The 15,808-nt window shown below is 35.0% G+C and overlaps 1 protein-coding gene across 1 annotated transcript in view; it reads left to right on the top strand.

Moving 5' to 3' along the window:
• The window catches only part of LOC118277763 (atrial natriuretic peptide receptor 1), a 145,786-nt gene that overhangs the window by 104,428 nt on the left and 25,550 nt on the right, over positions 1 to 15,808 (top strand). Inside the window, exon 9 of the mRNA XM_035596670.2 lies at positions 10,952 to 11,090. Coding sequence (XP_035452563.2) covers positions 10,952 to 11,090 — 139 coding nt within the window. The remainder of the gene's footprint in view (positions 1 to 10,951; positions 11,091 to 15,808) is intronic.

Here is a 15,808-nt window from a genome sequence, read left to right as displayed (position 1 = left end):
GATATACTGCAATGAAAACTCACATTTGTGTTTACAAAGTAACGTATAATTCAACTTTTGGCAACAAGACGGATAACTGCGCGGTTAAAGTTAACCCTCGGTTGCTCATGTCGGAGATTAAGAGTTAAGTTAAGGAGTCGAGTTATGACGTCTATAATTTCATCTTGTATACTGATCACAGTTTCCCAACGAGTTAATTATGTCTATTCATTAGTGTAGTACAATAAGGCTTAATTAGATACTATTATAACTGGTTAATCCTAGTGTTAATTGGCTGTATATAATCAATATAGTAAGGATTGTGTCGATTGATATAGATTTAGGAAATTCTAATTATGTTTTGCCCTGACAGACTATTATATTTCAAAAGTACCTTTACATTTAGAGTTTAATTGGAATAAATGCTTTAACTTTTACTTTGAATAAGAGTGTGTACCCAAAACCAGTGTGATCTGTGGTCAGGAAGGGGAAGAAATTTAGATTAAGTACTAAAATAGACGCTAACAAACAGGTCAAGCTAAACAAAATCGCTTAATAATAAAAACTACTTACACACATACATACATACATACATGGCTCATGAGGGTGCTGGAGTTGTATAAGATAGATGCAACTCTACGCGCCTTCTTGCAGTCATGTATGAGGCAATGGAGTACTGTGCTTTGTTATCCGGGATGTAGACAAATCCAAGGGAGTGAAGAACCTGTAAGGATAGTGCGAGGAATATTCCAGGGTGACAGTCTGAGCCCACTATGGTTCTGCTTGGCCTTGAATCCTCTCAGTACTTTATTGGAGGCTTCAGGGCTAGGCTATCCTTTGCGGAGAAGGGGTCTAGTCATATCCCACTTGCTTTACATGGATGACCTCAAGTTGTTTGCTCCAAATAATAAACAACTGATGGAACTACTGAAAATAACTGAAAAATTTAGTAGTTCCATCAGAATGGAATTTGGAGTAGATAAATGTGCTGTCATGCATGTGAAGCGAGGAGGATTGTGGAATCTGAGGGTCTAGAACTCTCAGATTTCACAAAACTAAGAACGCTCTCCGCAAATGATACTTACAAGTACCTGGGTATGTCAGAGGGATTAGGCATTAATGGACCGAACATGAAACAATCGTTACGGGAACGCTTCTTTGGCCGCCTGAATAAAGTGCTGAAAAGTTCATTATCAGGCGGAAACAAGGTGCGAGCCTATAACGGTTGGGTCATGCCGGTCCTGATGTATTCTTTTGGTATACTCAAGTGGACTCAGACTGAACTTGACGCCCTGGATAGGCGAGTCCGAACACTGCTGACTGCAAATCGTATGCATCACCCTCGTTCATCGATCATGAGGTTGTACATCCCGCGGAAATGTGGGGGTCGAGGCTTATTAAATGCTAAGACCCTTCATAACCGTGAGGTGTGCAACCTCAGGGAATATTTCCTGAAAGTAAACGAGGGTATGCATCGAGAAGTAGCAGCAGTGGACAATGGATTCACTCCACTATCTTTAGCAAAAGAGAACTGGCGCAAACCTGTGGTATTAAGCGTCAATGACCGCAAGGAGGTATGGCATAGCAAGGAGCTCCACGGACGCTTCTTCCGGGCCCTTCATGGACCCAGTGTAGATTTTCTGGCGTCCGTATCTTGGCTACGATTCAGTAATCTCTTTGGTGAAACTGAAGGATTTGTCTGTGCAATTATGGACGAAGTTATCCTTACGAATAACTACCGGAAATATATTATTAAGGATGGGACCGTTGACATATGTCGGGCATGTCATAGTCCTGGTGAATCCATAAGACATATAATTTCTGGTTGTGGTCGTTTGGCTAATGGTGAATATTTGCATAGACATAATCAGGTGGCCAAGATTATCCACCAGCAACTTGCTTTGCAGTATCAACTTGTTGAGTTTGAGGTTCCATACTACAAGTATGTGCCCGATCCAGTTCTCGAAAACGGCCATATCACGTTGTACTGGGATCGATCTATCATCACTGACAGGACTATTGTAGCCAATAAACCTGATATAGTGGTGATAGATCGGCAAGCGCGCCGCGCGATGATAGTCGATATCACCATTCCTCATGACGAGAACCTCGTGAAAGCTGAAAAAGATAAACAAATAAAATATCTTGACTTGGCTCGCGAGGTTGTCGACATGTGGAGTGTGGATTCGGCTGTCATTGTGCCGATAGTCGTGTCGGCCAACGGATTAATACCCAACAGCCTCGACAATCACCTTAGGAGGCTGGGGTTGGGCGGATGGATCAAGGGCCTGATGCAGAAGGCAGTACTCCTCGAAACGGCACGTATTGTGAGGAGGTTTCTGTCTCTGGAGCCCTAACCACCGGTAGCTTGCACCATGTTCCCGCTACTGGTCGGCTCCTATTTTTATATTTTTAAATATTATTTTATATTGTGTGTTTTAAATATTATTTAAAAATGTAAATTTAGAGAATTTTAAATAAATATAGTGAAAACTACTTTATAAGTCTCATAATATTATAAGAAGTAAGTCTATTATTGGACAATAAACACAATTCCAGACTCTACACTGCTACTAAGAATTTTTGAAAAATCAGAAATAGACCACTTTTCTCAACTGAGAAATTGCGTTCGAGATTTTGCGACCACTCGATTGGCGAGTCAATAAAATGGAAAATGTTGATCTAAATTCGTTCGGTCGAGTTCGGAACATGTTTAAAGTAACACTCTGGTATTGACATCGTCTGAAGTGGAGTAAGAGCGGAATTATAACATGTTTCCAAGTAACTACAGTGTGATAGACATGTATGACGTCTTTGTTGAGATTTAATGTAAGTTTCTGTTTTGTTGTTGTTTGTTTTAGGTTAAGCTAGTGGAATAATTGTTATTGTCTGAAACATGGTAAAGTACATAGTGTTAGACAAAAGGTTTGGTTTTTATTATTTATTTAAAAGCTTCATACATAATTATGTACAACTAGCTAACTGGGCAAACTTCGTACCACCTTCTACAAATACCTAATTCAAGACCAAAATTTACCAAATCTGTCTAGCCGTTATCGAATTTTAGCGAGACCAATGAACAGCAATTGATTTTTATATAATATAGATTTGTACATATTACAAGGTGGACTTAATGATATAGGACAAAATTAAATGACATAGAAAGAAAAATGCTTGTATAGTTATTTATTATCCCATCTAAATAAAAACCAAGGTATCAATGCTTTATCAGCAGCATTAAAATCAATCATCAAAAAACAATGACGAACAAAATGAAACAAGAAAAAAAAAAACTCAATCACTAACAAGTCGCCTGGGGGTAAAAGTCGAAGTTGTAAGTAAAAAAAAGTAAAGGAAAAATAAAATGGGGCTTTATTGTAACTTAACGAGTTCGCCGGCTGACGTCGGAGCAAATAACAAACCGAACAATGATCCTAGAAACAAAAGCGATACGCCTACAAATGGCGAAAGTTCACGGTATTTTAAGATACTTCTACTATTTTACTGTATCGCATCTTACATAATATGAAGCATTTATTCCTGGAAACAGCAGTAAGGGTGCATGATTTGAATGTCACATCCATTTTGTGCTAGTTTCGTATGACGATTATATGTGCTGTAACCTTTTGAAAAGTTTAAAAAAATATATATATTTAAAGAAATACTAACGATTCAACCCCAAAATCCGTAACTTAGTGATCATTCGACGTACAGGGCACTTGCAGTAACCTGAGTACGTGTTTGCTTTACGTTTATAATAAACAAAACAAGAGCGCATTCAGCACTCTTATTGGTTGGCTTTTTCAAGCCGGCCAATCAAGAGACTGTGACTCGAACTAAAGATACAGTACACTTATGTACTTCTAAATCCGACTGTGCCACAAGAAGAGTAACGTTATCTACATTAATTGATTTAAATCCGATTATAATTACTTACCAGGCGAGATAGCGACCAAACGTCGGCCCATTTAACATACAAAAAAAAAAATGAGATACGCTCCAGGCATAGCAGGTACAGTTCCAGGTCTCAATCAGTTTTCCATAGTATAAAACAAACGGTGAAAGTGGGTGTACATTGTACAGTGGCCTACGCCTTCGGGGATAAAGGGAGTGATGACGCGACGACGATTATTTAAAAAAAAAATGCTATAATATCATATGTATTTATACCGGAAGATATGACGACGGACGATTATTAAAAAAAATAGCTATAATATCATATTTATACCACACATCTCGTATAGCTATCATTAAAATCTGGTTATAAATGCTTTAATCCTCCAATAAATTCGCTATGAATGAAGAAAATGTCCGACCTACGTCTGACCTCTCTTCACTCGGAATGTCAAAATGTCGGATTACCGTTTAATCCCCATAAGGGCAGAGAAAAAGGCACTATACATTCTATATTATATATACTGTACTATACATTCTAATGCCAACTTGCCTAGTTATGTATCTAGTGGTTACGTAACGAAATTAGTAAGTACAAAAAACATGCTTAATTTTACAGCTTAAGCTAATACATACAATGTTTTATACCGCCGTACTTAGAGTCATTTAATGGTTACTTAACTTAGTCCTTTACATGAAGAATGATGATGATGAGTCATCTGTGATTCGACACTAGTAGAGCTTTTCTTTAATTTACGTGACTATACCATGATTTTTAGTTAATTCAGTCCTTTGCAATTGTTTTCGGAACAAAATCGTTACCAAGGAATAGTCCATGTAATCATTAAATGACTGAGTATGGCAATCAAAATAAAATCTTAAAATTTATAATGAAAGGTATATTATCCAATTTTCGAAGCAATAATTTCACAACCTACTAAATTGACAACAATATGTAGTAGGATAAGGAGGCTTCTGTTTACACTTTCGTGAAATAAGAACATGATCTTGTATACCTAAAATGAAGATATTAAAATATTTGAGTTTTATAAAAAAAAGCTCAATACGTCTCCCTTTTTTCTATGATGGAAGGGCAAACAGATCTGATTAAGGGAGCTCTGAATTCCTTGAGAGAAGTTATCATTGCGACGTTTTCTGTTAGTGGCTGTGCAGAATACTAAACATTGATTTGGTATAATATTGTGGCTGAATAAATCGTTTGACTTTTTTTTAACGTTCGTATACTACGATTTTCTCCTGTCTTGTGGGTGCGTTTACGAACATACAATTTCACACACACATAAAATCCAAAACCTAAGCAACTGTTTGTAAATCATGCAAAGAGTTGCTCCGTGCGGGAGTTGAACTCACTACACGTTGCGCGCAAACCTGTTGCCCAGCTACTGCACTAACAGTGCAGTCGATTTCGTTTATCAGTTTGTATTCCTTTACAAAAAACTAGGAAAAAAATTACTACCAATTTTCCAAAAATAATGTGCACAATTATCATTCGCTTGGTTTTCTCTTTGATACAACTAAAGTTACGAATTAAACAGAATATAATAATGTATGACAAAATTCTTACTTACTTACTTTTCCTCATTCTTGATTAATTTAACTGTATTTAATAAGCCAGAAAGTTACGTAAGGCAACCTTATTATAGTTTAGTTAAGGACAAAGATGGCGCTGCCGTAGATAATGGGGATGCTACCTCGACCTTAATGCAAAATAGATGAAAATTTGTCTTATCGTTGAAGCTTGATGCGTCATAATTCTTCTACTTTTAAAGTGAAGATAAAAATGTAATGAGCTATTAAAACGAATATTTAGTTCAAGAAGGTGTCAATGTTTTAGCTCATATATAAGTAATAAGAATGATGACAGGGTATGAATATTTAGTCGGTCAATTAGGTTATAAAAAATATTAGACAAGTATTTATTATTTTGTTATCATAGTTCTCACAGGAGTGGGAGCAAATACGACATTTCTACGTATTAAACTCACCAAGAAGTAACGTCACGCGATATTTTAAATAATTGGTTTTTAATATTATATTTGAAAGTATTTGTTTCCGTAAGAAAATAAAAATTTGTGTTTAATATTTTAAAATGATCTGCAAAACGGACATTGAAATAATAATTAGTCATCTACCCTTTTCTGTACCTATCATATCTCGTATTATATTATATAAACATAATTTATATACGTATTTTTATTTGCCAAAACTGTTTATTTGTTCTCAAAAATTTACCCGTAGTATGCCGGGAGCGCAAATCTATGCCAGACACAATGAGTTTTCTATTGTGTCTGATATACTAGCATACAAGAGGTTCAGCTATCAATTCTATGAGTTTTTATTCCAAAGATCATCAAACTAAAAGCGTCTTCAACCGTAAAAATCTTCTTTCGTTTTCTAGACGTAAAATTAAAATAAAACGAAACCGTTTTTCTAGCTTTAAATAAGTAAATTACGTAACAAAAGGTTTGAGATAAAATTAAGTATCCTCTGCTTTCGAGTATCTCTTGGCACCACAAAAAAATAAACTTAAACCTTTTTGACTAATATTTTAGCACAAATTTCTGTCTTGAATGAACAGGAATCGCATGTTACTAGTCCATAAACCGGGTTTTCCAATAAACCTCCTTAATTTATGACTCTGCTCATGATGGTTCGTCAGCATTTTTAAAGGAACAAAAGAATTTTCAGTTTCTAAGCGTCTTTGTAAGAATTTTTGAGTGAGGTTGGAACACGGCAGTCAAATGCCATGCATTGTGATTTTTTTTTATAAATAGATTTTAGTATGGAAGGTAAGAGATTGTCGAAATTGCCGTCTTATGGGATTGGTTCTATCGTTTGTGTAAAAGGGTGAGATATTGTTGAAGTATGGTGATATTTTGGTTGGGAAATCAATGGAAAAAATTACCTTTCAACTGTGTCGTTAATTAGTGATCTCAGATAACAATTTAGAATTATGTGGCAGTAGGTGTAACAAAAATGGGGTATACATATCAAGTGCTCGGTTTCTAGATAACATAACAAACGATACTGGAAGGGTTTTTTAAACTCATGTTTTCATGGAACGAAGTTATGAAGTGACCCCTATAGTGTGACACGTTTGTATGATTTAAAAACGAGAACCATGCGACACCAAGTATTTGGTACCATTTTTTAACGTATTTTAAGCTGAAACTTTGTGTAGAGATTTTATTCAACCTGTATTCTTCAGTGCTTCTTGATGTATATGGGTATTTTGTTACACGGTGTATATGGGACTTACAAGACTTAGGGTGAAAAGAGTCACATAAAGCGGAGACCCCTTTTCTCAATTGTGCCTCTACAGGCTTAGTGAAAAATAAAAAAAAGAGCTGAGAAATTAAAAAGTGTAACGTTATTCGTAAAATACCTTCGCTAGCATTTAGAAAAAAATGCTAACTTTTCATCCAAATTTATGAATCCGTTTAAACTAAAATGAACTGTAAAATATTAACAATAAAGTTGTAATTAACTTAGCACAGACAATTTCAACAAAATTACTTAAAACATAATTGAAAGACATTAAAGAAAGTAATCTATCTGAAGAGAGTCGTTGCTTATAATGAGTATCGGATTAAAACAAGTATTAAGTAGCTATTAGACACTAAAGTTTCGTTGATGAAATAACTTTTCGGATGAATTTTACAAGTTTAAAACTTTGAGTGCTGTCAGACTGTTTATTTTAAACATTCATTGTAATAATTTGTTTGGCAGTTTTGCTAATAGATAATTTGAATAAAAGATCTTTGTCTTTAGTTATTATGGTATCAGCTTACTCACGTAACTGTTTGACGAGGAACTCGACTAGTTTCAAGTTTAGACGCTCATTTTCAAGAGCTGCATTCCGCAACACACGACACGGCTGATTTCTTTGTCTTTGCAAAGAAGTATTATTTCTTATTTTAACGTTGAACTGCGTATATTACTGAGATTTTTTCAAAAATTGCAACTCAAATGACACTGCGCGTACTGGGAATCAATCACCTCTCGAATAAAAAAGATACAATCTATTGTTTATACAAAATGTTAATAAATAGCTAAATAAAATGTTTTCAATAGCGCATTCGTACTAGACATAGATTAATCGCATGTTTGCGTGAAGAAGTTTAGGAGGTCCATTTGTTTCTAGATATTTTGTTTTTTCATTTTATCTTTCTTAAATAGAAAGCACATTATTTATTCGACTTTCAAGAGTTAGTCTTAGATACGATGATTACGATACGCAAATCCTTTAATATTATTAACACCAACAGCTAGAAAATGTCTACTTTTTTAATGGTATAAGCCGGTAAACGAGCATACGGATCACATGATTGTAAGCAATTGCCTCGGCCCATGGACACCCTAAACATCAGATGCGTTACAAGTGCGTTGCTGGCTTTTTGGGGCTAAGGATTTTAAGGATTATTGGGAATCGGGGATTGAGTGTCGGGGGGATAATTAGGCCTCCGGTAACCTCACTCATACAACGAAACACAGCGCAAGCGTTGTTTTACGGTGTTTTGTGAGGCCGTAGTATCACTCCGGTCGAGCCGGCTCATTCGTGTCGAAGCATGGCTGTCCCACACTTCTGAATAAAAACCTCTTTTGAAGGTCACATAAGGAGTTTTATTTTAATTAAAATATGCCGTTACTACTCCTGCTTAACTCCTCATTAGCTCCTATTTAAAGTCAATGTAGACTAGCGTGTTAAGTAATAGTAGGCGTACCTAATGTTAATACACGTATATTACATAATAATATATGAATGAAGAATCTCACAATAAGGTCACGAAAGACTTATTGACTGGTTCTCAATAATATATTGTATTATTTACTCAGGTTAGGTGTGTTTGCCATATATCTCTTGCTCTAGACATATAAACATACATTTGTCAAGCAAATAGTGTTCATAAAGCCATGAGAATACGTACAGGGCGGCGTCAACAATTTTTAGATGGGAGAATGTTTTTGTTTCCGAAAACAGGATGATAACGTGAACTATCAAAATTGTTTACCAGCTGAAATATAGGAGACGACTACCTAGCTGGTTTACCGGGGCTCCGGCTTGAAATGCAGGTGTAAAAACGGGGTGGTTTTTAGTTAGTAAGAGTCTGATACGCTCTCTCGCCTCGCCCAAGGCGGGAGAAATCATTTTATATCTATTATTTTATAAAAAAGCTATATATATTATATTATACTTTATTTCATAGGCGTCTTAGAAATAATACTTTAGTGGAATTAAGATAAAAAGTCTAAACTAAGATATAACTTCTTAGTACTCGTAATTTATAGGTACTTGTCCAAATCGTTCGTCTGTATATTTTTTCTTCCTTTTCTTATAAGCGCTCAGAAAGTGGCACATTACAATTTGTAGTATGGGACTGCATGTTGGAAAATAGAGAACGTTAGAAGCGTGGTTTGTAACGTCCTGCGCTCCCTGTAAAGTGTCACGCATTATGTTAAAGGGAAATCCAGTTATGAAATCTCCTTTATGTATTTGCTTCATGGATTATACTATCAAAAATATTGATGTCGGTATGCGAACTCAAACAAAGTTAGCTTAGTTTCGTACGACGAAGAAATCCCTAAAAAGATGGCGAATTCACACTCTGGAAGTTTCCTCTCGAATCAAAAGGCTTTCAAGTTGACGCAAATTTTAAGCAATGCCTAAGAAGCTCTTCCTTTTGAATAACAATGTGCTTAGTGCCCTACTTCACACACGAACCTACGTACGTATATTCCTATGTACATATTTGTATCTACTAAACATGTTTATGTTTAGTAGAGTAAAATTTTCGCCATTTTCTAGTCCAATTTCATTAGATTTTCTCACAGGACTTGTAACAAAAATTCGTACTGGTTCTGTTGGTAAATTGAATTTTGTAGATAGTAAAATTGTGTTAATGAATTAGTATTTTTGTTACAATAGTAATTATAGTTGCACATAACATAGGCATTAAAAATTTGGATTAGATTTATCATAAAAAAAAAGTATGAAAAGGGCACGGATTAAGAGTCCGTGGAGAACAAATATAATAGGAAAAAAAGTAAAAAAAAAAACAATAATTCGTAAACAATGCTCTACCTCTTCAAAGAATAACAAGTATGGTGGATATTGCAGAAAATCCAAAGTAAAAGTAATAAATTGCAAATCAGTCCCGAAAATATTTTCCATATTGTTTTTCGAATGATTCGAAGCTATTCCGTGCGTACAAATAAGGATATTCGGTTCACGAATAAAATTCAATTTACTTTTATGGATAAAATTCAAGGTTGGCTCGCTTCTATTTTATTACGGAACGTTTGTCGCGCTTCAGAATTTTCTTCTGGATTCTGGAGTAACGGTAAAAAAACTTGTTAAAAACTTAGATACGGAACATGATATTTGTAAAGTTAAGCAAACTGTGTAGATTTTGTGGAAGCTTTTAAGTAAATGAAATTTCGTGAAAAATAGTGATTTATCTATAGTGATTGTTGTTAATACTTACAACATGGCATAAAATAAAATCGAAATATCATTATTGACTTGAAAAGAGACATATTTCAATTTGGATTAATATTAAAATTGAAATATACCTTCAAATAGTAATCCATTTTGTTAATAGTCCTTTATGGGTGCACACTTAAGGACATAATCACACTTTAACGATATCTAACTCAGCAATAAACTTGACATTTTTTGAACATTAAATCTTATGTCGTATGATATTATGTCATTTTTAATATTAAATCTTAATATATGATATATTTTATCATATGATATTTATTTTATAACGTCAAAACAAAAAGGTTGTAAGCGCGCGGTCCACGCGCTGACTGCTATTATTATCGCCATCATCATCATATGTAATCTTTTGTAACTTATGAAATACAAATAAAGTTAATTATTATATTATCGGCTTACTTACGTAACTGTTTGACGAGTAACTCGACTAGTTTCAGGCCCTGCTAGAGGCTCACAAATAAAGTCATTTGAATGTATAAAGTCACAAGACATACACTGCTGAACGTAGACCTTCTCTTGACTCCAGTTATTTATATGCCAATCTTTCTTCCACAGGTCGTAGCAACGTATTTAGCTGATGACTCAACTCTGCAGTTCATCAAAGACCGGCCTATCCACTGGGCTGGTGGTAGAGCTGGTCCACCACCTGACACTCCAATATGTGGCTTCGATGGATCACTTTGTCCTGATAACTGTAAGTACTCGTTCACTGACATAATGAACTGATTTTTTTTCTATAATTTATCGTTACGCCTTTTATCCGTGAAGGGGTAGGTAAAGGTGCACATTAGGGCACGTAATGCTACTGTACAATGTACACCCACTTTTTACAATTCACGATGGAAGCCCTATGTAATAGGGGGAGAACCTATTGCCATATACCGAGCACATTTCCAGACTACGTGCGAAAAAATGCGTGGTTCGAATAACCGATAAAGACCCAGCAATACTTCGCCCGACCCAGGAATCGAACCCGAGACCCTAGTCTGGCTGTCGCCTTTGCCTCGGCCAATGAGGCAGTCTATTCAATAAGGAACAATTTTACAATGAGACAAATGTAATCTTCAAAACACAAAAACGAGTATTGTTTAGATATTAAAAAGTGTAAAACACGGTAACAAAATTGTATTTCAACTTCAAGACTTTGAAGTCTCTTTGAACCAATTCTCTGAGACTTTTGAGGGAGGTAACAAACAAAGTGTCCACAATATTTTTTACTTAACTTTGCTTTCATCTTATTTCCCTCTTAATCACAAAGAGGGACTTTTAAATGAGGTGTTGTTTACCTCCCAAGAAACCCACTAAAGCTCTTATCTACTTAATTTTTCGTTTCCAAAATGTACTTGATTTTAATTAAGTTCAAAGTAGGATTTAGTATAAATGTTGTTTGATTGTTTTGTTAGGTTAGTATTCGTAGTGAAATGAAAATCTTACCTCAATAAGTTCTTTTTTCTCGTACATACTTATACAACTTCTCACCTGTCTCATATGGGGGTAGGCAGAGATAAAGGACCGTCAATGGCTACGAATTTTACATACATCTTTCGCTTCATCAACAGTCATCAGTCTTTTCATGCATGTTCGTCAGTTAATGGTACTTTCCTCTTTCACAAAACCTAAATATGAGCTGAGCTTTTCGTATTTTAGTAAAACACTCTTAATGATCTAAAATCTAAATTATAACGACTACTCCTTATTACCGTGACGCCATTTTCTTTCAACATTAATAACAAAATAGATGTTTATTACTTATTTTAATTTATCCAAACTTTAAATCAGTCTACTTAAAACGTTTACACCGATGTTCATACAAATAATAAAAGAAGAAAATACGATTTAATTTCAGAATGTAAATGATTATACCGTTGCGTTTAATACGCTGATGGCATTTTCTGTTTAATTAAAACAGGCTCCACTTACTAATTACTTCAATTAATATTTAAGACCGAATTTTATCAAAAGGGACGATTGTTTACATTTACTATAAAATCTGATAAAAGGAAGGGATTAATTAAAATTGTATTTATAACTACGTGTCACTGTTGGCTTTACAATATTTTTCTTTTGTTATTAATAAAATAATAATCTTATTGTAACGAAGAGATATTGTATTATTAGAACTTGAGACGGGATATTTACTATGTTTATTAATGTCTATGAGTTTCCGATATTTCGGCACTGTTACAAGCGCTATGATCACGGATAAAACAGTGTTAATAATATAAAATAAAAAAATTAATTCATAAACATGTTAAATACTCCGTCTCAAGTTCGAATTATATTGTTAGTGACTATGTCAGTTTAAAACATATACATTGTAGTATCAAAACAAAGTCATAGGAAAATGGTCAGGTATTATAAATTGACGCTCTTTCTTTAGAGGCCACTGACTGACTATACTGAACAAAGATTTTCTTTTAACAATTTTGTATAGACGGCCTATAGTTGGTCTCCAACCCGCAACGGGTGCCAAGAACTACCCTTATCTTATCTATTTCTAACCGCTCACCATCCCTCGATTTTGTCTTAATAATATTATCGGGTCTTTGTGAAAATCGTTTGCAATTCTCACAGACTCACAGCTGACACTGAAACGTTTTTCAACTTGTTGGTTTGAAGTCAAGATTGTTATATTATTTTTTATGGCACCAAGAGATTTTTCATATCATGAGACGATATATTGATCTCTTAAGGGGTAAAGGATAAAGTTTCTTTTAGTCCTCTTTTTTTTAAACGTTTCTTTAGACTAGGATTTTCTCCAATATCGTGGGTGCGTTTAGAAACATACAAGAAGATACACATGACACCCAGACCCGAAACAACAATTTGTGGATCACACAAAGAGTTGTTCCGTGCGGGAATGGAAACCGCTAGATAACAGTCGAAGAGTTGCTCCAATCAAACCGGCTACACGTTGCACAGCAGTCGGTTGCCCAGCTACCGCACCAATAGTGCAGCAGTTACTGTACTGAATTGAATCACACAGGTGCTTTGTAATCGCTTTTCGACCACAAATATCTAACTACGTTTCGTGACAAAACTGGTGACTAGTGTGTGTTTCATTTAAACATATAAGGTATGTCGGTACTGAACCAATTATGTGTCACTTCAGAATAAACAAACAAATATCTATGTACTAATTTTGTCATTAGCCGTCCAAACGAAATTGCAATTACCGTGACGTCACTTTCAGACCTGTGAACAATGTTTAATAAACGTCAAACTGTCCGCCATATTGCATTTACTTATCTAATTACGAGTCGCAGGGAAATAATGTTCCAACAGTGATGGATACGAGGGTCCACTTAGATTGCATACTTTAAAATATTACATAGTTTGTTAATCCGAGCTTAGTTTAGAATTCAGCCTTGATCAGAAGAGTTTTATTGAGAGTTGAAATACAACTCTTAATCTATCTGTATCGTCACGCTTTAATCCCCGAAGAAGTAGGCGATGCACATTATGGTACGTCATGCAACTGTACAATACACACCCACTTTTCACAATTTATGTTGTAAGTGGCATGTAATAGGAGGTGAGAAGTCAGAAACTGAAAATTCTTAATCATATTGCAAAAATACTATCTAGGAGACATAAAACCTCATGGGAGACGCACGTTTCCCTAGGGATGTGTCGTAACAGGCGATGCACCGAGTGTAATTAGAGGATTCATTGCCTCTTGATAGGTGCTGAGGGTGGTCACCGAGATAGTTTTAGGGGGGTAAAAATCCCACATTCCCTAGTCTTTCTGCCCAAAAAGCTAGGCGCCTTTTAAAGGTTCCCCCCAAATAAAAAAGGCTAATAAGCAATACCATATTGCAATAAATAAATATATCAGTATTGCACACCGCTAACAGCTTATTATGAATACAGTCCTGTTCATATCAGATCATGATCTAATACATGAGTTGTATAATTATAAACGATGTCTTTGATATATGTTGGCGTAAAGCCAATATTTGTGCTATTGCGAAGGACAATGTTACTCATTAAATAGCTATTAGATTATTTAATGTTGTGTTTATGAACTTGGAAGTTACTAGACTTCAAAATTAATGTAATTTTAATACTAAAGAAGAGAGAGGGCGCTCTAGATAGACACACAATACACACATCTATCAGTTTAGTGATATTTTAAAGAAGGGCCAAATTAAAAGTAGCTTGCATGAAAAGACTAATGACTGTGGATGAGTCGAAAGAGATATGTAAGAATTGTTGCAACTGGCGTTACATAGTCTACTACTACTACTAACCCCAAGGGAAAACAGGCGTCAGGTTATATATTTATATAAATATGTCTTTCCTTTGACCACACGAGCGGATCATCTGACGGAAAAGATTTTGTTTTCTGTTGTGAAATTTCTGTCAAGTGACGTGAACTTTCTTGTGTGCATTTCATTCCCATGTGCATTGCATTCCCATTTATGTATGTAGGTAATGTTACAGATGAACAAACAATCACTCGTAATGGTAAATGAAATATTCAAAGCGTACAAATGGTTCCTGTGAATTCGTAAATACCCATTGCATTCTAAACGAGTATTATTTAGCAGGTATTTAGGCAACTCAATTAGTACACACATATATTAGTTTTATTTTGACCCGCAGGGATAAACTCTACTTTATTCTTGTGGAAGTAGAGTTGAAATTCTTTTATGCCTTTCTAGTTGTAATCTGATTTCCAGAAAAAACCATCAGATTTTTTTTCGAAAGGATAAAAGATTTTAGAGAGATTTAAGTCTTGTCCTAATATAATACACTGTAATTAGGTAAGTGATATGAAAAATAAATGCATCTATTTAGTTCTTACCTTTAAAGAAAAAACCACACATAAAACATAGTAAAAACGAACACTGATAAAAACTCAAGAAGTTCAAAAGTGCCTTCCTGGTCTATTTGAAGCAAATAATGTTGACTTTTGACTTTTGATACAGTATGTGTACGTGTAATAATTCAATTTTCCTTATACAAAATGGTTCAGACAAGAGACGAAGCTTAACACGATCTATAGAACCAACCAACACGCAAAACACATTTCGTCGAAACATTAAATTATCGAATCTAGCACAGTCGTGTTCATTTCCCGTGAAATTAACTTTTATCAGATTTATTACGATTATTCATTTTGGTTGGTGAAAGGGTACAATAGATAGATTTTGTGAAGAATTCCTTCTTTAGTGACGGTTAGTTCTAGAGTTTGTTACTGGAATGAAAATTCACAGTTGCTAAAATGCAAGTCGCGTCTAATCGACCGATTTTCAGCCGTGGATGTTTTTAACTGATCAACAGAATATCCCCGAAAGGGTTTAGCAGAGGTGCACATTACGGCACGTAATGCCGCTATACAATATACACCGTATACCCATGTAATAGGGGGTGAGTCTATTGCCATATACTGAGCACAATTCCAGA

Source organism: Spodoptera frugiperda, chromosome 18, assembly GCF_023101765.2.
Source record: "Spodoptera frugiperda isolate SF20-4 chromosome 18, AGI-APGP_CSIRO_Sfru_2.0, whole genome shotgun sequence".
In the NCBI taxonomy this organism is placed as follows: Eukaryota; Metazoa; Arthropoda; class Insecta; order Lepidoptera; family Noctuidae; genus Spodoptera; species Spodoptera frugiperda.
This window is presented reverse-complemented; position numbering and strand designations above follow the sequence as displayed.